We start from the raw sequence: 26,191 nt of genomic DNA on the forward strand, positions 1-26,191 counted from the left end.
TAATTTAACTATCTCATAATTGAATATTCACTTCATCCCTATCAAATAAATTTGAGTTAATTTCTTGAAAAAAAATTGATTACCAGGTAAAACCTCCTGTTAAAAGGGAATATTATATTTTAGAAATATGGAACAGGATAAGAATTACATTAAAATCACCAAAGATTCCAACCACCATTAAACATTTTAATGTAAGTATTTTGGTCTCTTCTGTATATATAAACTTAAAATTTTTGAATCACATATTTGCTGTGTTAAAAACATTTTTAACATTTCCCTCTATTAAGTCTGTTAAGAGCATTGCTCCATTATATTCCATGTTCCATAATTTGAAATATATTGTTGGACATTTAAGTTGTTGGAAAACATTTATTACAAATTATGCTATGATGAATGTCATTTTTTCATAAGTCTTGTGAAAATCTTTGAATATTGCCTTACATTAAAATCTTTTCCAATTTGACTGATAAAAGTAGCATGACAATGTTACGCAGTAAGATTACACAGTAATATTTTTTAAATGATCTGAAATGTTTACATTTACTCTCAGTTCACTAAGGATTGCTCTTCTTGGTTCCTGAGAATTCTGCAGTCAGCCACCCATCCCCTCAAAATCCTAGCCTCTGGTCCTTGGGATGATGCTGTGTTCATGTCAGTCTGATTGCCTGTGTTCTTATAACAGACATGAAAACAAAAGTACCAGCACAGGATTGCCAAGAGACTTTAGGCAAGTCCTTTAACTTTTGTGGGCTTCAGTTTTCTTGTAAGCTCCTTTTAGTTACAAAGTACTATTGTAAAGAATAACTGGTAATGGATAAAAATGTGCATAAATGTATACTTCTGATAATGTCTGGCATATAAGTGTTCAACATGCTTAACTCACAGGGCCAAAATGAATATACAAGTTTCTCATGCAATACTGATACGGAAAAATAGATCAAACCTATACCTAGGTTGCTACTGATTTTGAAGTTAAATGACTGGTGTTCTGTATAGTTTAACTGTCTTATTCTGCCATTTGCTTGGTGCATTTTGGTGCACTTGACATCAAGTACAAATTACCTTGTTTTCCAAAACCTTGATTCTTTGACTTTTTAGCTTAATGATGATGGAAATGAAGGAGACATTTACACCTATCTGCTTCAGTTTCTTTCTCCTTAACTACCTACTTGGTGAGAGGGGCAAGCAAGATCAGGCATTGGCTGTAGAGATAAACAAGATGTAATGTAGATTAAAATTTTATATTTAACGAAACTTGCCCTGTTTAGCTTACTTGAGGTTTTGCAGCCTACAAGCAATAATTCCAGATATGTTGCCACATATCTTTGTTCCTTCCTTTCCTATAATCTTTTAAAAATCACTCACCTCCTAACCTCCTCTTTCTGCCTGATTCAAAAGATCTCTGGCCTAAAATATCCCCCAGCCTGGTGCTAGTCCTAGGGTTGCATTTTAAAATTTAACTTAAATGAAGCCAATTCAAGAGGAGTGCTAGGGAGAGTATGCATAAAAATACATTGAAAAATATAAAGAATTTCTGTTCCCCTTCTGGTTATAAGTCTTCATAAAATCCATTTGTCTTCATTTAGAACAAGGGTTGGCAAACTTTTTCTGTAAAGAGCCAGAAGTAGATATTTTCGGCTTTGTGGGCCAAGTGTCACCCCTCACAACTGCTTCATTCTGTCATTGCACCACAAAAGTAGCCATGGGCAGTTGGTAAAGGAATGGGTGTGGCTGTGCTCTAACGAAATTTTACTAGCTAAAATGAGGCAGTGGGTTGCATTTGGCCCACCAGCTGTCATTTGACAGACCCTGATTTAGACAAGTATAAAATATTAAGGAGCAAGTAAATAGGCTTCATAAAGAGACTAGATTTGTCTGGTTAAATGCAAGGATAATAGCATTTTTAGTAGACTAGGCAAAAGCATAGATCTGCTTTTAAGCCCCACGTTCCATGTTAATTGGTAATCATGCTGCTTGACACATAGTGATAAGCATCCAGAAAATGTTTAGTCACTGAGCTGAGTTTGTTTTACATGCACTAGTATTTTGAAAGGAAACATTTTTTTCTATTATGAAAGTTGATGAAGTAGATAGCATTTGACTAAGAGCCAAGATACCCAGTCTGAGTCCATCACAGATTGTATCTTAATACTTTGGAAAGTTATTTCACATTCATGGCACTGTTTCCTCATCTGTAAAATAGATGTACCTTACAGGACAGGACTGTCATGGGAATATTTCTTTGAAAAAGTTTTAATTCTAAAAATGTAAATTCTCAAAAACATTAATTGCAGGAAAAGCATTAGGAGTTAGATACAAAGAACTTCCCTATTGCGTTAATTATAAAAATGGGCTTGAAAGGGAGATGTGAAATTTCCACCTGAAACTGTTTGAAAATAGGACAGTTATTATAAGTGTTAAGTATTCAACCAAATTAGAAGTTATTGGCTAGCTTTGATATTCTCAGGCTTCTTTTTTGCTTTGATTCTGTGACTTATCCAGTTGGCCAAAAATTTCCCAATGCTAGGTTTCTATATTTTAAAGGTACACACTTGGACATGTCAAGCTGAAACTATGTGTTGCTGAGCGCAATTTGAAAAGGTGAAAGGTAGATCCTGACTTTAGTTTCAACTCTCTCAGAGGAAGAGTTACACTATCTCAGTGGAGGTTTCTCGTATTTGAAAAGGAAAATGAAATATATGGTTGAAAGCTGTTACATGTTAAGGCTGTGTTAGTCCTATAATTTTCATTTTATATGTGCAAAAGGCAAAGTTGTTTAATGTGCATCTCTAAAATTTAAAATATACAGTAACTTTAAAATGTGTCACTGCAGTTTTTTAAAATACGTAAACTTTCCTAACCTTTACAGGTTACTTTTAGCAGTTATACCTATAATTGTCTTGTTTTCTAGACTTTGAACAACACAGCCTTTTTTGCACTAAAGTTTTACACACTAAGATTAAAAAACTTATACATTTTACCAAAAAAATCTGTCAGCTGTAGTTAGTTGCTTTTTATGTGACAAATGGACTCTTGGAGCCATATAATCTCTACAAATACAAATACTTGGCTTAATATTTACATCCATACTTGATATAGTCATGAATAATTTGATCCTTTCATATACTGTGTTCTAATTGAAATAATTAAAAGATACACTTCTTCCTTTGCAAGTCAATTTCTCAAAATGTAAAGTACCTTAAACACTAGTAAAAACAAATGAATTTACATGATTAGATTATTTAAGGAAACCTTTATTAAAATAAATTTTTAAATGCTCAAACTGGTGAACTTTTTTTTTTTTTAAGTTCAAACAAATGCTTAAATGGCACTATTCCTAAATTTAGGTGACTGAAAACTAGAAGTATATAATACACTACCTCACACTCTCCTTCCCAGAACAGGCTGGATTATATCTATTTGATTTATACACTGTGACTTTTTCCTGCTGTTTTCTATCAACCTTAATTGTGAAAAATGGTGCCATGCTGCCCTCTTGATATTATTTTGGAGATCAGTTGGGTCTTAAAGCATCCAGATGCATACAGTTCTACACATATCTGTAGAATTAGCTCACTAAGGTCTGCTTGGCAATATTTTTAATTGACTTACATGTTCTGTGGGAAAAGAAGAATCATAAAAAGTTTTTGCAATTGCATTCCTCTCTTCACTGGGCTCTCCCTTGGGATCTGGATGGATAGTCGAGTTATTCAAAGTGTCAGCAACTCTGTTAATGCTGGTAGTATCTGGTTGACAAAGAGGAAATGACAACAACTGAATTTTATTCTCCAGGCACTCATTTTAGTGACTGAACTTGTTTTTCTCTAATTCTATGCTTTTGTAGTTAAAAAAGTAATAATTTCTATTTTCTTTTTACTTCGAACATTTTATAGTTTTCTATATACTTTGCTTACATTAGGCATTTCATTTCAACAAAATGTTACTTTCTAAACCTGATTTCACATTAAAATGAGTGAAATATGGTATAAATATCTTCTAAAACAAAATAACACGTGAACATTTACAGTGAACATCTTACCAATTCAGATTAATGGGAAAAGTCTGCACCAACTGAAAATTTTACAAAGTATATTTAATGAAAATGGCATAGAAAGAAGCCCAACAAAGGGCTGTTCAGTAGGAGGTCATTGGGCTCTAATAAACAGATAAAAATAACTTAGAGAAATATGTCTACTTTGAATGTTAAAAGATATTGATGAGAATCTTTTATGAATACAAGTTTAATTTCTTCAGAATTTTAGACATCTCCCCTCCATTCTTACTATTTACATAATTGAGATTTAGAAGAAAGGACCTGTGAAGATGGTAAACATTAGACCAGCATTTGATAACCACAGCATTTGCCAGACAAAATTAATGAAGTTAATACATTTTATTAGGAAATTTAAGAGTTTATGAAATGCAATTTTACAGTGTTTTGGTGTTTTCTATTTTTCCCTATATTACTTCTCCATGCTAGTAAAGAAGAAATACTTATTTTGCTTATAGTTCTCAGTTTTTAAAAAAAATTTTCTCTGTTTCAAAAGAAGCCTGTTAAGTCTGAAGGCCATGGAAAGCTTTCCTTAAAATCTGCATTTCTTTAATGGGGCTACATGCAATATTGTTAAACAGGCAAAATCCCTTAAATCTAAGACTGTCTTTAACAACCTATGAGATTGCTATTGGCAAGGTAAACAAATTTTCCTCAGAATCATATTTCTAAAACTATTGCTCATTATTACCTTGAAGTTACTCTTATACAGCACCTATACATGATACGTATTATATTTTTATGTTTAGTATGAAAAGTTTCAAATACACCAAAGTTGAGAGTATGAATTTCGGTGTACCCATTACCCAGCTTCAAAACCCATCAATACTAAGTCACGTATTTCCTCCATTTACCTCTCCCCCTATTTTTTTTTATTCTAGTGTATTTTTAAAGCAAAACTTGGACGTTATGTTATTTCCTGTGGTGGTTTTAAGGAATAGAACAGTCTACGAAATATTTAACATTTGAATATTAATATAGGTACATAATTATTAAGAGGTTCAATTTAGAGGTTCAGTGACAAATGATATGAAATGTATTCATGTTACACCTCAATATTGTAAAACGAAAGAACTGGATATGGTGCTGGTGAAGGGACAGATGAAACAGAAAAATGAAGGAAAGGAGAAAATTGGGGGGCAAGCAACAAAGTGGTTCTGAAGTTTGTTTGTTTTTAAGGAATAAATATGCACACTGGCAGAAACCTTATCAACAACTTCACTGCATTTGCTCTAGAAAGTAAAGGCACTCAGATTAGGTAGCTGTTCCTAATTTAAAAGGAATCACCTGGACCGGTGGTTGTTTTCAATTCCTTGATTTTTTTTAAAATTTCGAAAGTGCAATAGCATGTCACTACATGTTGATAATACTAGTTCAGATTTATGTAAAAAGAAATCCACTTTATTCAAATAAAACTTTTACTATTTTTACACATACACGTATGTGGAGTATTTTAGGTTTAGGAAAAAAAAAAAAAGCATTTTCATTTTAATCTGGAGAATTTTTACCAAAAATACAAAGTAGAAATAGAAATTTTAAAAGAAAACTTGTTTTCTTACCTGGTACAATATCCTTCCTGATTTCGTCCATACCAGCATTTTTACAAAGTGTCATAGAAACAATCTTTTTGTTTTCTGATGGACCTGTTGATCTCTCTTTCAGCAACAAAGGAATGCTACAAGTTGAAGTGCTCACTGTTTGACTTTCAATTTGATTTACTTTTGACCAAGAACTAGGGTCTAAAACATTCACATATACTGGAGTTTTCTCAGTTTTTTTATCTGAAGTTGAAAGATCAAAGGCTGACCTTCCACTTCTGTTTACTAAATCTCCAGATGGCTTTATGTGAAATGAACATGATTCTTCCAGCTGTCCTTCACTGTAAATTTTTCCTGAAACAATGTCATTTAATGACTCTGTTTTCTCTGTATTATTTAACAATGTATGCTGTCTTTCATTAACATCCACAAAGAGGAAGAGGTCATTTTCTGCAGCTTCAGTTATCTGATTCTCATCAGTCTGACTCTCTGTATTGGAAAACTGTACTCCTGTGAAAGTTTCTGTATGAACAGCAGTTTTCATATCTTTGGCTTGTGAAGCATGTATGTTCTCATTGTTAACCCGAAGATGGGAAGTGTTCATATTTTCTAAACATCCCAAACAGTCCTTAAATTGACTGTTTTGTGTATCAGTCAGATTTTTACTCCTGGCTCTTTCCCCGGGGCTTGAGTTGAGTTTCACCAACACAGGCATAATGCTGATATTTTCATCTGAATTCTTAAGTACTCTCAAATTATCACTGACAACAGCAGACGAAGTGGGGTGGTTGATTGCTATGTCACAGGGAACAGTTAGTTCAGGTTTCTCTGAAGTATCATAACAGACTTGCTGAACATCGGAAATTTGTTTAAATGGCAATGTGCTGCACTCACTTTTTTTATTTAACAGTTGTACTTGTTTTATTTTATACTGTTTATCATCTAAGATGACATTATTTGAATTGTGTAAACTGTATTTCTGACACTGAACAGGATTCTTTTCTACGTCTAGAGATGAAACCAAATTGGCTTTGGTTTGGTCACTATTTGTAATTTCCTTCTCTGTAGCATTTTCTTGAGTCCCTGGAAGCAATCTGAATTGTTTGAATAGTTCATCTTCAGAAATACCTGTTTTATGATTTGTATTGTGAGCCATCTCATTTAAGATACTGTTAAATGATGTTCTGTTACTTCCAACCTCTAGATGTACATCTGCATGGTAAAGATCTAATCCCTCAGTTCTTTCTAGGCGTATCTTCTCTGTTTCTATTGCTATACCTGCCACTAAAAAGGAATTATTTGGTGATTTAAATTCTGTACATGCATTGTCTTTTTCCAAGTCCATCTTGTCTTTTACTTCTGCAGTAACTGCTTTTCTAAAGTCAATAACACTCAGGGTTTGTCCTTGACTAATTAATTCTTTTTCTGTGCACAGAGGTTTGCTTAGGGAGATTTCACTTTGAATTTCATCCTGAGGTACAGTAGTATCAATTTCGTTCTTGGATATTTTTTCAAAAACCTGTGAATCTATCATGATGAGAACACAGTAAACTTTTACACACTAAGTTTGCTTTTATAAAATATGTATTACCTTATTTTTATAAAAACATACTTAGCCTTAAATATTTCATTGGCCAATTATTACACAATATTACACAAACATAATGACACCAGTTTTACCTAAATATTAAGTTCCCTTTTTTTATAATCATATATTTTAGCATGCTAAAATATTTGGCTCTATCCCTATTTTTATTTCATAAAAGCAAAATAGTTTGGGTTTAAAATGGGAGAAATATGTTGAGGGTATTACAAAGTGTTTTTTATTTCCCTAGTCTGTTGCTTCCTTTTAGGCATATAGTATAATTCCATATAAACACATAGCTGACTAGATAAAAATCAATTTATCTTAACAGGTTATACTATTAATTTCTTTTAGTACTTAGATCCAGAAGTTGCTAGCTGGTTTCTTCAAGACTGTCAATCATCACTTTTTTATTCAGTACCTTGTAAATATTTTGGAATTTGGAATACTCTTGGGCAAGTGTGTAGAATATCTACTTAACACATTTATTTTGTTCATCTGGGTTCCAACGATAGATTTCAAAACTTCAGTATGGTTCCAATAATCTAGAATACTAAATTCAGGGCTTGCAGGGCTTAAGTCCAATCATTCTCTCTACAACATCTCCACCAAGTGGTTGTTCACCCTAGGTTTGAATACCTTCAAACTATCAGTACTGTCTTTAAACAACTCTTTCAAGATGGACAAATTAGTAAATTATTTCAGTGGTTACAGAAAGGTCATTTGAACTAAGAAAAGTGCTCTAGGTCTAGTCATCAGAAGGTTATCAGTAGCCCATAGCATATTCTCAGCAAAGCAGTAAAGGCAGAAACCAGAATGCAAAAAGCAAAGAAGTGATGAGAAGCTAAGGCAGAAATGTATTTTTCTCCCAAAAGTATTGACTATAAGGAATAGCTCTCAGGAAGACGGCTGTTATACAAAAAAAATATTTCTCCACCTACACCACAAGGTCCTCAAAGCAAAGACTGTAATTGCTAGTCCCCAAAAAGCTCAATATACAAATTAGAAAATGTCTATTATCTTGTTACCTTTTATAATGGCTTCTGTAAGTGAGCCTTGGTTGTTTCCCTCCTTTTCTCTGTACTCAGTATCTAAACAAACACTCACAGTATTTTCTTCCCTTATTTCTTGCCCAGAATTATATTTCTGTATGATGGTATTTTGTGATTTTCCCACTGACATTTCACTGTTTTCAGTATTTACTTCTGGAAGATTCTAGTGTAAAATGGAAAAGATCCTTTAATGTAAAAACATTAAAAACTATAAACACATTTTTCTAATAAAAGTGGAATCTATTTCAACTCAACCATTCGACAATTTCTACTTGAAAGCCAAATGCTTATTTTTTACTAAATTTAATATACTCTAAGTAACAAAATCACTTAAAGTTCATTTTGTATAATCATATTTAAACAAAATGGAGAGTTAAGATATTTTTAAACATGCATTCCACATTATTAGATAACAACACACATCATATGTACTAAAAAGAACCACTCCTTTATTAAAAGCAAGGTAGTCATGACAGGCAAATTGTTTCGAGTGTTTTGGTATTTTTATGTGTCTTTAAAATAGAGTCAGTTCAACCTCCTTTTATTGCCCCTGTATACAGAGCACATATTCCATGGAAGCACTGCACTAGGCTTTGAGATCCAATGATGAACAAAAAAATACTCAAAAACTTACAGTCCAGTAGGAAGATAGGAAAAAGGACAGGCAACTTGAACGGGGATAAGGAGGCACTCCAGGGAGAACAAATGGCATATACAGGTGCTTAAAAGCAAGCAAAATTATAGTCTTTTCATGAGCTACCTGTGGTTTACTTCTGCTAGGAGGAACGTGGAGAGAATGGTGGCGTGAGGGAAGCTAGCCTGGGTCATTAAGGGCCTAGTATATAGCATACTAAGGAGTTCGAGCTCTACCAGGAAGACTGTGTGAAGTCACGGGTTTTAGACAAGCTGATGAACATGAGCTGACGACTTAAATGTAAGCCCTGAAACCATAAAACTCCTGGAAGAAAATGGACACAGTAAACTATCTTGAGGAATATCTTTTTGGATGTGTCCCCTCAAGGAAAACAAAAACAAAAATGGGACTTCATCAAGCTAAAAAGCTGTACAGCAAAGGAAAACAAAAAGCCAACCTACTGCATGGGAGAATGTATTAGCAAATGATAATATGCAGTAAGGGGTTCGTAACCCAAAATATATAAGGAAATCATGCAACTCAGAAAAATAGACCCACTGATCAAAAAATGGGCAGCGGACATGAAGAGACATTTCTCCAGAAGATATACAAATAGATGGTCAACAGACATGAAAAGATAGAATCATCAATGAAATGCAAATCAAATAGCACCTCACACTAGTGAATGTGGCTATTATCAAAAGTTAACAACATGTCAGTGAGGATGTGGAGAAGAGGGAACCCTTGTCCTAATTTCTTTAACAATTTGATTCCCCAACATACTTGAATTTTACCTGACACTTGTCTTCCTCAAACTTTTTCGGATCACAGAATTCATTGTATTGTTCTTGTAACTTAATATGAGTTTCTTTAAGTGATGATAACTCATTTTTAATGTCATTAATTTCTCCATTAAGTTCTTCAACCTAATATAAAATTCAATCAAAATGAGTACATACATAAATGTGTTTCATGTGAAAATGCTTTATTAACACAAGTTTTGGGAAATAGTAAAAAATGAAAACAATCACAAAGTAATTGCTAATATTAAGAGGTACCATTTTCTGAACTGTGCTGAGTACTTTCATACTCATAAAACAATTTCATACTCATAAAAACCCTATGAGGTATTTTCAGTCCCCAGTTTACAGGTTAGAAATGTGAGGCTCACAGACATTAAGTAACTTACTCAAGATCAGGTGGATATAAAGTGGTAGTCAGGATTCAAATCCAAAGCTAAATCTAGGGGTTGTACTCTTAACTACTACATTAAATGACCTCTTGTTACAAACGAAAAATTATTATTTTTACTAAAAATTCTATGTAAGTTATACCTTCGTTGCTTTTCTTAAGTTTTATTTTCTTGTTGCATATTAGATACACAGATTTTCACTAGATGAAGAGTAAGTACTGAGCGCTAAGTACAATAGAAACTGAGTCTTCAGCCTAATATTACATCTATAAACTGGACTTTCACTGGCTATAAAATTTCATAATCTTTTTCTTGGGGGAGTACTCTTTCATGGGGACCTTAAATAGATAAAGTTCCACTGAGGAGATAAATACACGTTTGTCATGAAAGATTGTAAGTTTCTCTTGAACAATTTTTAAAGTACCAAAAATTCCACAAATGCATATAATATTCCTTATAGAGGCTAACAGATATGAGCTCCCCTATTACTTTCCCTTCATTTTATCTGATTTTACCCATTTTTCAGTCTCTGCAAGGTGACAGGCTCAAGTCTCCATGTGTCCTTTAGCCGATCCTCGCCCATCTCCCTGCATGCCTAGCTCTGCTGGTGCTCTTCTCTCCTGCCTATTCTCAATCTTTCCCGCTACACCGGCATGTTCTCCTCAGCCCACAAACAGGCTCTTCTCACATTTCTAATTGTTTTTTCTTGACCCACCTCTGTCTCTCAATTTCTAAAGTCCACACTTGCTATTTTCAAATTCTAACCTCCCATCACTTCTTAACAACCTGACTTCTAACTTCATTGTTCTCTCTCTCTCAAAACAAAAATGTTGGCATTCCCCACGGCTTTTTCTTCTTTAGCCTCGTCAAGACCTCCACTCCTTCCACAGGTGATCTTGTAATATCTATACCTTCAGATTTCATGTTTATGCTAATAAATCTAAAATCTGTATCTCATCTCCCAACCTCTCTCCTAAGATTAAGTTCACATTTTTAAATGCATGGAATGCATTTCAAATTGGTGTCCTGCAGGCACCATAAATTCAACAGTTCCCAAATTAAATTAATTACTTTCATCCACAAAATCTGCTTTTTCTGTCACATTCCCCATGTTAGTGACATTATCATTTTACTAGTTATACTAATCTCAGAGACGTATTTGACTTTTTCCCTTTCTAAAACTCATTATATAGAGAATGTCACTCACCCTGCCAATTCTACTTCCAAAATGCTTCCTGCATCTATCCCCCTTCTCTGTTCTCACTACTGTTGCCCAAATTTGCATCCTCAGAGGCTCATGTACTCTTCTTCCTGGTCTCTTTCCATAAAGCCATCCTCCATACTGTGGCAAGAGTTATTTCTCTAAAACAGATCTATGTCACTTCTCTGCTTCAAAATTCTCAATGGCTTTCCATTACCTATAGAATACAACTTCTTTGATAAGGAACCTTCAGAAGGTGATCTCAGCCTATTTTCCACTGTCACATTCCGCATGAGACTATTCATCACGCTTGAACATGCAGTTTCATGCCTCCATGATTTTTCCCTTTCTTAAATGGAATGCCAACAGGATGGAATGGGAAGTGTAGGAAATGAGCACCTATGGCCTGGTGAAACTACTCATCTTTCAAGGCCAAACTGTCATCTTTTCTCTAAAACTTTCTCTAGTCTAGCTAAATAACATGATTTAGTTTGTGTTTTCATAGTAATTTGTCAATACTACGTACTAAAAGCACTCCACTGTTAATTGTGGTCAGTTTCTTAGTTATCTGCCCCTTTGAAAGTGTAAGAGCTCTTTATTACTCTTTGTATTTTAGGCATCATTGAAAATCCAATACCTAGAATAGTGCCTAACACATAATAGATGATCAACAAATGCGGTGAATTAAAATCCTTTTGTGACCCCCCTTCCTTTAATTTCTGAATATTCTCATTTATTGCCTTTTTGTCTATATATACCCATTGGTTATACAACTAGTCAAATGAAAACAGATACACATAACACTGTTCTTTATATTTCAATGAATTTTAAATATATCTAATGGTATTCACTAAGTTTTATTTGTACAGTATTTTCTTTCACTTTATTTTTTTGAAAAACAGCAGTTTATATGATTCCACCTTATTTTTAGAAGTATCTTTTTATGTTTTTTTTTTAACCCATCTTGATTGAATCTCACTAGTAATCCACTCAAGAATGGTGAAAAACTTACATAGAGACAGATACAATTAAAGAGTAGATCTGACCTCCCATTCAAAACAACTCTTACAGAACCAAAGGAGCTTTTAAAAATTTACCTATTTTGTTTAGTACTAAAGCATATGGAAGTGAAATGGTTATAGAAGCTAAGAATCCTAAGACAAAACCAATTTTATCCAAATTTATAGATTAAGGCCTCACCAGTGAAGCTGAGTGTTTATTTTTCTTAATGAAATTGATTTTCTGTTGAGGGAGGGGAATGGTAGTGGTCTCATCAGGAAAAATAAATGTTTAATTTTCTTAGCTCAACTAATATTTTTTTGCATGGCTGGCATATTTAAATTTATATTCTCTTTTCACTTGATAGTTTTTCTTTATCCTGACAGTACCATTTCCATGGTCTTTTAAACACTAGGAATGTGAAGGAAGTGTTGGGATGCAATGTAGATTAGCTGAAGCTAAAATGAATATTACTATCCTTGGTGCCTAGTGATAAACTTTACTAGTACAGAGATTATTAAGGATTTCTTAGTATTCTGATGCAATTAATTACAAAATACTTTTTGAGATTTTGGTAAAGCTTATCAAATTCATCAGTGAAGAATTGATCTCTCCAAAATATAAATTAACATGTTAGCTGCAAGTAATTGAAAAATCAAGAGTTACTTACATAACAATTTATATTACACAAAAGCATCTACAGAAAATGTTATCACAAGTAGGTACTTAGGTATATAGTATATTAGTATAAAATATATTAATATGGTATTAAAATATAGTGTAATTAGTATAATAGTCTAAAATATAATCTTGCCCAAAATATAGCCTTCATAAACCCATAAATAATGACTTTCTATTGTTAATTCTTGTAAAAGACAGGCACTGAAAACAGATATTAAAATAGAATATTCAATTTTGGGGTTCACCCATCTTTAAAAGTAAATCTTTATATTTCATTCCAATGTACATGATTGTACACTTTTGTTATCTGCTTCATTAAAATTATAGTATCAAATCAATATGTGGTTTAAGAAAATAGCATTGTTTATAACCATCAATTCTTATTATAAAATGTTAATTCTATACAACTCAACTACTGTATACATGCGCTAAAAACATGGCTTCAATACATCTCAACAAAACTGCTGAGGAAAGCTAAATAGATCAGCTAACAATAATCCCTATATTATTCTTTATTTTAATCATTTACTAAAATATCAATGGTTTTATGGAAAAGTAAATTTTTCTTTGTCACATATGGAACGCCATTCCCATTAGATACATACACACACACACGTGTGGTTTTTCATGCATGAAAGTATTACAGGAAATTTTATTAAACTTAGCATTTAAAAAGCATTCATTTCTTGGAAATATAAGTGCAAGAAGAAAATGTGTTTGACTTTATTCCTATATTATTTTTGCAATATTTTCTTAGCATTTAATAGTTATCTTAAATGTCTACAACTTTAAAATATTTTAATTTTACTATTTAATAAACCTACATGCTTTTCCCAAGTTCCTAGTGCTTCCTCATGCTCATTTTGAAGATTAAGGAACTTTTCTTCATTTTCTTTTACCTTCTCCCTTTGCAGCTCATTATCTCTTTCAAGGGTCTGCAATAAAATTAATTATCCAAAAAATAATCAATACCACATTAATGAATTTTGATGTGTTTTATGTTGCTTGGACCTTTGCTTCTAACATGCTGAAAGTGCCATACAGATCAGTGATAATGTGCTATCTCAACAATAATTTTCATAAATTAACAGAAAGGTACTTATAGTTTAGTTAACAGGAAATAGGGGGAGGTTATGAAAAAGAAATGGCTATAAAAAGGTATAAAAACATTGCCATTATTCAGTTTCACTGCATAAGTTTTAATGTACTGAAAAAGTAATATAAAGTACAGCACTGAAAAATATGAAATGTAGCATAATGCAGCCTAACCCTACTAAAATTTTTAACTGCCACAGAATATTTTTTTCCGTATCTGTTTATTTCAGAAATTAACTGGCTAGAAAACCCTTAAATACAATTTTAATTTTTAATTTCAAATTAACACTTTAGTAGAGCTTCAATATTTACTATATTAACTTATTACTTCATAAATTAACATAACATAACCATCACACTACCCTCTCTCCCCGCAAAAATCCTTAAAGAGTAAAACCAGTAATAAGTGTTTTCTAAGACACGGGTTTTTAAGCTATTAAATCAGTCAGTGTCACCAATATTATTAGGTTTCTTCAATGTTTGCTGATAATCCAAGTAAACTTTGATAAAAAGACAAATAGTACGAACCCTACCCACATGTCTAAGCATGTTCGTACATCTGGGATTTTTAAATTCATTTGTTCATCATTATTAAAGCTACGTACATTCAGGGTAAACATTTCAAGCCACACATAGGATACAGGAAGAAAAGGTAAAGATTTCCTCTGTCGGTTCTCCAGTTCTCCCCCCCAGGTAACCATTCTAGCAGTTTCTGGTGTATACTTCCAGAAATTGTCTATAAGCATACAAGTACATAGAATATATATTTTAAATACAGATGAGACCATATAATACATACCATGTTGTTCTGCAATTCACCTTTTTGAAAAAAATGAATATGTCTTACTTTCTGTATCATTATATATAGCTCTATCTCATTTTAATGGCTTCATAGTACTCCATCTACTTAAAGGGTTCTCAATTATATCTAAAATGTCAATATGCAAACATAATTATGCAAAATTATGGAAACATCTACTAAAAAGCATTTTATAATTTTAACAAGATTCTCCTCTAGCTTATAAAGAGCTATGTGAATTGAGAGCACTCCATGAATACCTATTTTGATTGTCTCTACTTTAGGATCATATAAATATTTTTACAGAAGTCATTTTCTTAATTTATTACAATTACACATTGTAATAGGGCACTTTACAAATAGTTATAATGTATATATTTAATAGATGCTTAACATTAATTTTACAGTATCTATCTTGTCAATACTGCATTTTAAAATATATGCAAACCAAAATTTAGAGGAGATATGGGAGCATATACCACAGTCTCTCTTAGTAATAATAAATGACCAAGAACATTATGTTCTTAAAACAGTGTATTAGATATGTCAATCATTTCCTATCCCTACCCATACTCCCACCTAAAGAAAACACACACAAAAAACCCCAAAAAAACTTCCTATATCAGGGATTCTCCCCGTTTCCATTTTTTTGGAGACATTCCATCCTTCCATCACAATTTGGACCTATTGCTCTTTTAGTCGGTACATTGATCAGGGTATCTCAAGATTTTCTTTTCTCTTCTGTGGTGGGTCTCCTGTTTTCTACATCCCATGGTTTCCTCTTTCTTGGTTTATTCCATTGTCTTGATAAAGCAAACTTTCTATTACTTCTTGATAAAGGAGTCAATAAATGTTATATTTTTGAGACCCTGCATATCTGAAAATATCTTTATTCTACCAATACTTAACAATTCATTTCATTGAATATGGCCCAATTCTGCTTTAGAAGTCAATTTCTCCCCAACCTCTAAGGGCCTGGTTCTATTATTTTCTACCTTCCAGTGCTGCCAGTGAGAAGTCTGAAATTATTATGTTGCCATTCTCATTCTGAATCCTTTGTATGTGACCTACTTTTTTTTTTCTACAGAGCGTTTTAGAATTTTTAAGTGTAGTATGAAATTTCATAATATGCATTGGTGTTGGGCAAAACAATCTCAATTCGTTCAATTCTGGGTTACTTTCTTGTATTATTTCTTTGGTCATTTCCTCTCCTTTCATTTTCTCTGTTCTCAAACTCACCAAACCTCTTAAACTGACCCCCTAATTTTATCTCCTATTTTCTATCCTTTTGTGTTTGGGTTCTACTTTCTAGAAGACTATCTCAATATCATCTTCCAACTTTTCCACTGTACTTTATATTTCTACTAATATACTTAAGGGTTCTCTTTAATTCTATGAATGTTTCTTTTTCATAGACTTAGAATTTTTGTTTTGTTAATTAAAAAATATAATTCTCATATATTTTCTTAGTTTCTTCAGTTGTTTTTCATTACTTTGTTTGGTCTGTTTTTCATGTGGGAGACTTTCAATTGTCCAATGATCCTTAACTGCCTGTTCATATTTAAGAATGAAGTATTTAAAAGCTGGTTGAAAATTTTGCCAAATGGTGGGCTTCCACTGCATATTGATCTGGCTGAGCTATTTTATTGGGAAAATTTAACTGCAGCAGCTACAGTCTTTTCTCTTGAGCAGGTTAGTTCCCCCAGAAAGGAATCTTCCTGCCTTGAAGTTGTAAGGCTAGCTGCCCTCTACATGGGGAAACTGCTGGGAGATCTGAGAATTCAGTATTTAGACTTTCCACCCTGTTTTCAATACAATACTATATAAGTGGTGTGCTAATAAATGGGCTTTCCAAAAAAAAAAAAAAAGCCTGATTTGCAGCATTTACCAATTTTATTAGTCATCAGTGTTCAGTATTCCCACCATGGTCAATTTCAAGCTACCACTGGTTTAACAACCAGCGCACAAAGTGGCAACAGCTCTAACAACCAGCTCTCCCTGGTATAAGCTGTCTCCAGCATGCCACTGGATTTCCCCAACCTCAGTTGTCCTTCAGACTCTCCAACGTAAACCTCCAATCTTCTGCCAAGTAGGAGACAGGCAGTGCCTATGAGTGCAGGGTAGAGGAAAGAGTCTGGAGGCACAGTAGCTTCTTATACAGACCTTCTAGTTTTGGGCTTCCACGACGCTTGTAATTCTTGACCATTTCTGCATCTTTGGCTTGCGTGTCTACTTTCTATTATTTACTAAGTAAATTAACAATTTTCTATCTGGTTCTCACTTTTAAAACTTTATTTTTATTGTTTCCTCTACCTATTTCTTGTCCTTGTGGATTTATTAATGTCATTTTATACAGTTTCAGGTGGAAATAGAAGTGAATGTGTGGGTTCAATTAAATATGTTTAACTAGGAGCCCTAACCCGACAATATCTGAACTTGCAGAGTCTGAATTTATTCATTGTTAATCATTCATTAATTTAATATTAATGAGCTCTCACTATGTGCCACATACTCTTTTAGGCTCCTATACTACATTAGTGCAAATGTTACTGTTGAGGTGGAATTTATATTCGATCAGAAAATTATTTGGCATTATTTGCATCTGGATTAACAAATTTGAAAACCCTCTCTAAAAAAAATGGATGTTGCGGAAAGTCAAAATAAAACCAGTTGGTCATACTTCAATACACCAAAAACGGAGTAAATTATCCTGGTTAATACCATGGTAATACTATGACTATAGTAGCGTAACTACTTACATCTGGACTAAACTATAATTAAATCACAGTAGAAAATATTCTCTAGCATGAGAATGTAGTTCTCCATGCTCTGCATCGTACTATTAAAAAGATAAGACAGATGACAGCACGATAGCAGAGCGCTGAGAAAGAGCAGGCCATTATGAAGAGTAATGACCCCTTTTAGTACCGGAGGAATTAGAATGCTCCTTGAGAAAACACTTGAGCTATCTATGCAGCATAATCCTCAGCAACAGTTCTACATTCATATTTTGCGATACTATATATCAGTGGTTCTCTAACACCAGTCTGCAAACAAGTACTGATCCGTGACAAAATTTCACTAGTCTGTGGCAAAAAATGTCAAGACAAGGTCATCAAATGGCTTTCCCTATAATAGACAGTACTTTTTCCTGAAATTACATCCTTAATACACTTTCAGTATTAAAATGTTCTTTTATAAAATTAAAATGATGATAGTATCGTTTATTTTTTAATGTCCTTACTTACCAAAATAAAAAGCTGGTAATTCTACCCTGTTCTTGCCAATACTTTGAAATTTTACTATATAAAATCTAGTTTATGTACTATCAAGGCTCGGCTAATAATGGCACTAGTTAGAGAGAGAAGCATCTGGATTACCTAAGATATTGGCAGTATAGTTAAAAGATCCTAAAACCACAGTTACAGTCATCATTAACTCAAAGAAACACACGACGCTACAGATCTATAACTACTACTGGCCCGGTGGAATTCAGCAGTACATAAACACTGGATTTGGAGCCCATTGAAGGCAATTTAAAGTTGTAGTTTTCATATAACTGATCTAACAAAAGTGGCAGCCCTCAGAGGCAAAAATACAGTAACAATGTAATGTAGAAACGGTGCTGGAGTAGAATCAGGACAAAGATTTAATCCTGCTTTGCCACTAATTATGAAGCCTTGAACTATACAGCTTACACTTCCTGGATCTCTATCTAGCTCATCATAAAATGAAATGATTGGACTGGCTAATCTCTAATATTTTTGATCACCCTAAAAATTTATGTTTCAACTCCTTTAAATGGATTAGGAGAAAATCCTGATAACTGCTATTGATAAAGAATGTGGGTAGATGATGTGTTTCTTGGGAGACGGTTCACAATATCAGAGAAATAGTTCCAGTTATCGGTCTGTAGTGTGGGCAGAGGAGGTGGGGAGATACTTGCTTATAAGTGGACTTTCAGAGAAATACTTTTTACTAGTCTTTCATTGGAGTAGGTAAAGCGGTTAAGAGGAAGGAGAGGTTAGACTCTAGCACACCTCTCCTAGGTCTAACTCCTATAGTACTGGGGGCAGGCAAGAGAAATAACGAAGGCAAAACCCTCTTTATGTGACTATTCATAGAACATCAATGGTGAGATAAATCTTGCGTGGTTCAGGTCAGATTTGGTTCTTTTCAATGGTGATGGACTCACATAATTTGTAAGGTCTGGCAAAAAATGAAAAACAGAGGGGGGAAAAGTGCTATTAAAGATACTAAACTACAAAACTTTTTCCCTTTCTTCATGGTCCCTTCCTCCTTCCCTTTCTCTCTCTCTCCCTGTCAACCTATCATGGGGCTTTTTATTTTCTGTTTAATGTCATGGCTCCGGGCAGCAGGACACTCGCAGGGCAAATGCAGATCCTCACAGATGCCTAAAGGCCTCACCGCACCACTCAGCACAAGTGTGATCCACTAGCTATTGGGTTCTGCCTCCTGCAAGTGGCTGGACTCGGGTACTATGTCCTGGCTGGGTGTGTGGAAGTCAATCTCCTCGTCCCATGGGCCTCTGCCCCAACCCATGGCAGATGGGTAGCCCCCAAAGGATTGCAACCGCCAGGCAGATATGCACCACAGGACCTGGATGGGGCCTCACTTCCTGCCAAGTCACCTCCCTGAAGTGCCGAGGTACTGCCCACTGGGACAGAGGACGCTGCAGGGCACATGCACGCGATCCAGATGCTCCCTGCTGTATGTAGGCCTCCACTAAGGGGAAAGGGCACCAGGAGAACATAGGCCTCTCCCACAGCAGTGGCGAGACAGGAGCAGTGAGTATGAGGACAGGCAGCGCCCAGGGCACCAAAGGGTGGAAGAGCCAGAAGCCAAGAACGGGTCCTGGGAGACAGTGGGCGAGTGCCTGAGCTGAGGCTCTGAGCCCCAGTGCATCCTCAGACTTCATTCACACCCCCATCAGACAATTTATAAAACATAAATTCAAAGATAAAGCTTAATAAATATGTGAAGACAGTGACCAGAGAACATTAAACAGGAGGCCCTTCTGAGTGTGGTCCCTATGTACGAGCACTGGTTACATAACCATGAAGCTGGCCCTGACTCTGCTGATGGTGGTCTTTACACAGGAGGTGATGATAGTTTTCGTGGGAAATGTTTAGCGTGACCCTTTATTGCCAAGCATCCCTTCAGAGGGGTATAAATAGCTTCCACCAGCCACCCCAGAGGAACATGTCCCCAGTTCCTTCTCTTGAGCAGAACATCACTTGGCCCAGTAACACACAAGGCAGTTCCCTTCCTTCCACTTAACCTCCGTGTTCCTTCCAGTGGATCCAAGAAACCACCAAAGTTCACTCTTCTGCATCCTTCCAGGTACATATAGTATTGGAACAAGCATAATACACTTCAAGACCCACTGGCACGGATTACTACAAAACTTTCCTACTTGAAATTTCTAGACTATAACTAGAATTTGTTCCTATGTTCTTGGAACACTTCCGAACTGAAGAAACATTATGTCAAGTTACTACTCCACATGAACTTACCACCTTCTACTCTACTAGTCACACCAGCGCCGATGTTCAGGTTTCTACAGCATCTCAAGTATCCACCTAAGGAACAAGATGGCAGTCTCCCCCTCCCCTTCTTGTACTCCAGTCTTTACAAGTGATTTTCCCATAGACCCCTTCACTTAGCTTCTCAGGGGAGATGTATGAGCCTCCACTAGGAATGTAAGAGAAAAGTCTCTCTTATTGAACCCTCACTCCCAAAACATCAGTGACGATAACTTCTTCCCTTCCCCAATCATTTTCTTATATGTGCTGGAAAGAAGATGATCCGGTGATTGTTGAGGTAACAGAGCCAGTTCTATCACATTCCTGTGAAGAGCGATCTGCCCCCAGTTACTGGGAGCTCACTGATTGCTCTCTTAGAATGTGGTGATACTTGTCCCCTTTTATTTTCAGTTTTGGTCTTGGCTACAACTCTAAGACAAAGATCTTACCACTAAAATTCAAAATGATCACAGATAAAGTTGGACAGATGAGTGCAACTGAACAGGTAAAGCTCATTAAATGGAAATATACTTTTAAAAAATATATATATATATTTATAACCTGATTATTTTCTCTTAGCACCTTCAATTCTGCTTCCAGTTCAGTATTAGCTTGAGTCTGTTGCTGTAGTAACTGCTGCATATGTTGGAAAGAAATGATGATATCCTTTTTAAAAAAGTAGAAACATATCAATTAAAAAAGTTTAAGATAGTAGGTATGTTTCTAAACTCATTCTTAAAATACAGTTTTTAGTTTCTTAACTTTAGTTTAATTTCAGCCCATAATAAAGAATATACTTAACTAATGACACATTTTACTAATTTAGTATCTAAAATTACATAAAGTATCTAAATATTACATAATTTTTTTACAAGGTACCATGTTTAAGACTTCCTCAAATAATTAATTTTTTTTTAATGGACCATGGATTCTGAGACACTATTGAGAAATGTGAAGAATTCAAAACTAAAACTTTTGTTGGCTTGCCCCCAAACTAGAAATATATCACCACTACAATGTCATATTGTTAATAGGCTAGGATATCATGGTAATTCAGAATCAAATGGAAGAAAAGCCGAAGAGGAAAAAAAGAAACAGGATAAGTTTTCTTTACAAACTCTTTTTTTAAAAAATAGAGCAATTATAAATATCAAATAGATTCGAATGAGTGTGATGTTCTTTAAATACATGTTCTAAGCACACATACATTTCAATAATTATCTGCCAGATCTAAAATATCAAGGAAAAAAACTGATTTATTTTTATCCTTTTTGTTATTTACTTATAAAATGTTTTAGTGTAATATTTTCTCCAGCTTTATTGAGTGGTAATTGACACAGCACTGTATAAGCTCGAGTACAAGGTGATGAGCTGATACAAGTATATATTGTAAAATGAGTACCACAATAAGGTTAATTAACATCTCTATCACCTCACATAATTACCATTTTTTGTGTGTGGTGAGAATATTTAAGATCTATTCTCTTAGTAACTTGCAAGTATATAATACAGTACGAGTACGAGTATGTTAAGTAAAGTCATACTGTACATTAAATCTCCAAAAGTTACATAGCTTATAACTGGAAGTTTGTACCCTTTGATGAATATCTTTCACATTTCCCCTCTGATTTTGTTCTTAAATGGGAGTATATGTGAGACCTGGTTAAAAAGGTACAATGTATCCATTCCATACACACTAACTGAGTGCTTACTATGTGCTAAGAATTGACCTAGGCATGATTCCATTTGTTATTTAACTTAATTTCCCACATTGCATCTGGTTTTTAAAATATTTACTAGCTTCCAAAATAGCTTATCATTGCTTGCCTGTTTTTCTTCTTGAATACGGGTAATCTCTTCATTAATCTTCTTATTTAATTCCAATTCCTTAAAAAATTTGAATAATTTTAGGTTATCATGTAAAGGTCAGCAAATTCTACACTCAATTCAGTGCTCAACAAATTTGGGAGTGTCATGACCTATTATTACTCCAGAGCACCAACATTTGTTTGCTGTTGAAGCAGTGACTCTAGTAAACTACAGATGGTAGTAAATAGCCAATATAGGCTGGTGCAAACTTATAAATGTTAATGTTAAAAAGTACAGAATTTCTCACCTCTAAAAGCTTTTCTGGAGACACCATTGTGTCATAAGAAGACCCAACACCATATTAAAGCGGAAATAAAATGATTACAGCCAAATTTTAATGTCTTAAAGTCTTGCTGATAATATAATAGTAAAAATATAATAATTAAAAACAATTCATAATACCTTTTCCTATGTATATTAACTTGATAAAATGAACATTTTTATAATGTTATAACCCTGAAATTCTCATAAATTTTACAAAAAATATTAATTTTATAAACATGAAGACATTTAATTAAATACCATGTTGAGCCTTTCTTGAAGTTCCTGAAATTTTTGTTCTTTAATTGTTAAATTGATGTTTTCTTCTCCCATCTTATGTTGACATGTAACTTTGGACTTTATCAAGTCTGAGTTTACTTTTTTCAGTTCCTTTACATAAGACACATGAAACACAAAATTCAGTATTAGTATATCATCAAAGCAAGGTACTTTTTTGATAGTTTTAAAGTCCATTTTTAAAGCTATCATTACACTATACTATATTTCACATATTAAGATAATATTTCTGGTCTATCAAGGTGTATTTCCCCTAGTTCCACTGCACAATAATTAGTCAAGGTGAGAATGCGATTTGTGGCTATGGACTAGGCAAACACAATGATACAGGGATAGAAGGCATGATCTTTGCTCTTAAAAAGAGTGCACTAACTAAATGAACTAAGTAAGGTGTTTTCATTATTTATTGAACAAAGATCTTCTGAGAGAAAGGTGTTTTCAGTCATTACTTATCCAACAAAAATCTGAGATAAAGAGATGATTAATTAATCCCCAAGTTCATTAGCATCTAATAAGAAAAACAATGTAAGAAATAATTACAATATGACGAGTGTTGTATTATAGGAATGTATAGAAGAATAAAGAAGGAAACAGTTTGGTTGAGGGTGTCAAGAAGGCATTATGTGGAAAAGTGGCATTTGAATTGAGTCTTTAAAGATAAATTTGCAAAGAGGACAAAAAAGGAGTAGACATTGCAAGCAAAAAGATTCTACATGCACAAAGGTACAAAAACATGAAAAAGCACAGTATTTTCCAGGGAAACAGAATTAACATGATATAGCTAGAGCTAATAAGCTATGGGTAAGCAGGAGGACTAGACTATTGGTAGTTGTGGCTAGAAATTTGGCAGGATTCAAATACTGAAGGGGATTTGTAGACCAAACTAAAGAGTTTTAATTTTATCCTACAGGCAATGAGGAATTAACCACTGAAGGATTTTGAGGAGAACAACATAACCACTGAAGGATTTTGCATTAAAAAAAATAATAACTCTGGCATCATGTAGAGGATAGAATTGAAGGGGATATAAAGAAGTCTTAATTTGTGAAGTTACATGTCCATTGAGTTTAACAGACACCATCCAAACACATTAAAATCCTGAATTAACTTCTGAGTTGGTGTGTACTTATTGCATTGCTAGTCTGTGTATACTGACTATGTTAAATACTCAAGGATCTGATTTTCACATTCTTGACTAAACAGCATCTAAATCCCCTTTGAATTTTAGGAACTCTACATTTTAAGAGCCCACTGCCTACTAGTGAAGCCGGAAATGCCAGATACTGGCTTTATATGCATGAGACCAGGCTGATCGCATGCACCTATCTTGGACACTGGATCAGAAGCTAGAATCACAAAGAACAAGAAGTGTTGGGAATCCATCTGTTGGTAGTCAGCAGGGCCAGAACTAGGAATGTCAAGCTTCCGTGGGAAACAGTGACACCGCTGCAGCAGTAGCAGCGTCCGCTACAGTCAAGAGGGACGGGACAAGCTGCAGTGCACAGTACTCAGCTGTAGAAGTTGGTTTCATTCTGTGGTCTTGAATACTGCACAACTTCCCTCACTTCTGCCCATTTTCCAAGTCTGAGATGACCAACATCCAAACTCCTGTTCTGACAAAATCATCTTACAATTAAGAAACCTAATATACTTCCATTTTTACAACTTTTCTACAAAAAAGTTATTTATTTATTTAAGTATTTAAGAACTGAATAAATAACAACTTTTTTGTAGAAAAAACCTGGTTCATTAGGGTGGTGAGATTATAATAAATTTTAATTTTCTTCATTGCAGCGGTTAGTATTTTCTCTTTTTTTTCTAAACAAATGTATCAGTTTTTAAATTAGTATTGAAGCTATGGAAACAGGTGCAATCACTCATTAGTTCAAAGAGAGATGACAAATGTTCCTAAGAACTCCAACACTCATGGATTAGAAAAGCAGTTAATATAAGGCTGAGAAGACAATAAACTGAGGTAGGAGGAAAACTAAGCAAGTGTGATTATCAAGGAAGCTGGAAAAGCAGCAGCAGCAAACAGGGCTGCCAATACCTCCAGGGTACTACATGTTACAGCCTCAGCCACCCAGAGAGAAACTCACCTACTTATCTCTTAACCCCTAGTTCAAAATCCAGGAGAAAGGATTTGTTGGTCTTAGACTGCAAACCCCATTAGATATGTTGCATATCTAAAGCATTTAGAAGCACTGCATAAAATGACTGCTAAAGTAACCATGTGGGTCAAGAGATAGGGCTCCATTCTCAGAAAAGCAGGCAGACAAATTAACGTCTGGTACAAAGAGAACAGGTATGTACTGCGTAATAAAATAAGTTTGAATGAAGGAGGTAGGCCTTGAACAATGAGTAGTATGCTGAATATTTGTCCTATCTGGTCTCCATTTGTCTCCTGATTCTCTCCACCCTTTCTCCACACTGCCCTGTGTCCTGTGTGGCTGACATCTGTGGATATAACGAACAGGTTCCCTTGCCCTCTGTCTCCTGATTGGGTTCATTCTGTAGGAAGTACCAGTAAGTCAGTATGCTGGGAAAAGAGAGACAGGTATTTCCCCAGCTCTCTCCCTATATGACCATAAATTGGCAATAGCTCTGTATCTTTAACAAAGGGGACAGCTTCTGAATTGCAGCTTTCTTCTACAGATGTACCTACAGCTCTCTCCAGCTTCCAGTATCTGCTTCCTTCCACTGCTCCTTCAGGTCTAGATGACATATCATTCCCCCACTGCTTCTATCCCTGGGGTGCTTCACTATCCCCTGTTGGTTTCCTTTAACTCTGCCCACAACTTTGTAAATAGCTTCTTCATCAAATTTTCTCAATTACCCATTCCAGTGTACCATCTGTTTCCTGCTTTAAACCTATTTAACACAAATAAATTGAGAGGAGGCATTTCAAGTGAGGGTAAGGGATGTGGAGGAGAGCAAAGGCAAAAAGGCAGGGAGAATTAAGAATTACGATAATGGCACCTTTTGGCTCTCTGAGCAGCACCATGGTGGTCAGCAAGAACACACACCTTACGAAAGGCAGCAAGGAGGGAGCCAAGAAGAAAGTAGTGGCACCATTTTCTAAAGAAGATTGGTATGATGTGAAAGCACCAGCTATGTTCAATATAAGAAATATTAAGGGGGCGGCCAGATGGCTCGGTTGGTTAGAGAGGGAGCTCTTAACAACAGGGTTGCCAGTTTGATTCCCACATGGGCCATTGAGCTTCACCCTCCCCAACTAGGTTGAAGACAACGACTTGACTTGGAGCTGACGGGTCCTGGAAAAACACACTGTCCCCCAATATTCCCCAATAAAAAAATAAAATAAAATAAAAATATTGGGAAAATACTAGTCACGGGAACTCAAGGAACCAAAATCACATCTGATGTTCTC

The 26,191-nt window shown here is 34.7% G+C and overlaps 1 protein-coding gene across 1 annotated transcript in view; it reads right to left on the minus strand.

Annotated features, from left to right (window-relative positions):
* Positions 1-3,576: 3,576 nt before the first annotated feature.
* Positions 3,577-26,191, minus strand: part of CCDC73 (coiled-coil domain containing 73) — a 253,095-nt gene continuing 230,480 nt past the window's right edge. The window contains exons 11-18 of the mRNA XM_019738516.2: positions 22,765-22,893; positions 22,201-22,260; positions 20,935-21,039; positions 13,758-13,868; positions 9,655-9,786; positions 8,203-8,389; positions 5,611-7,116; positions 3,577-3,746 (exon numbers count right to left, since the gene is read on the minus strand). Of these exons, the coding sequence (XP_019594075.2) occupies positions 3,577-3,746; positions 5,611-7,116; positions 8,203-8,389; positions 9,655-9,786; positions 13,758-13,868; positions 20,935-21,039; positions 22,201-22,260; positions 22,765-22,893 (2,400 nt within the window). The remainder of the gene's footprint in view (positions 3,747-5,610; positions 7,117-8,202; positions 8,390-9,654; positions 9,787-13,757; positions 13,869-20,934; positions 21,040-22,200; positions 22,261-22,764; positions 22,894-26,191) is intronic.

This window comes from Rhinolophus sinicus, linkage group LG06 (assembly GCF_036562045.2).
Source record: "Rhinolophus sinicus isolate RSC01 linkage group LG06, ASM3656204v1, whole genome shotgun sequence".
Taxonomy (NCBI): domain Eukaryota; kingdom Metazoa; phylum Chordata; class Mammalia; order Chiroptera; family Rhinolophidae; genus Rhinolophus; species Rhinolophus sinicus.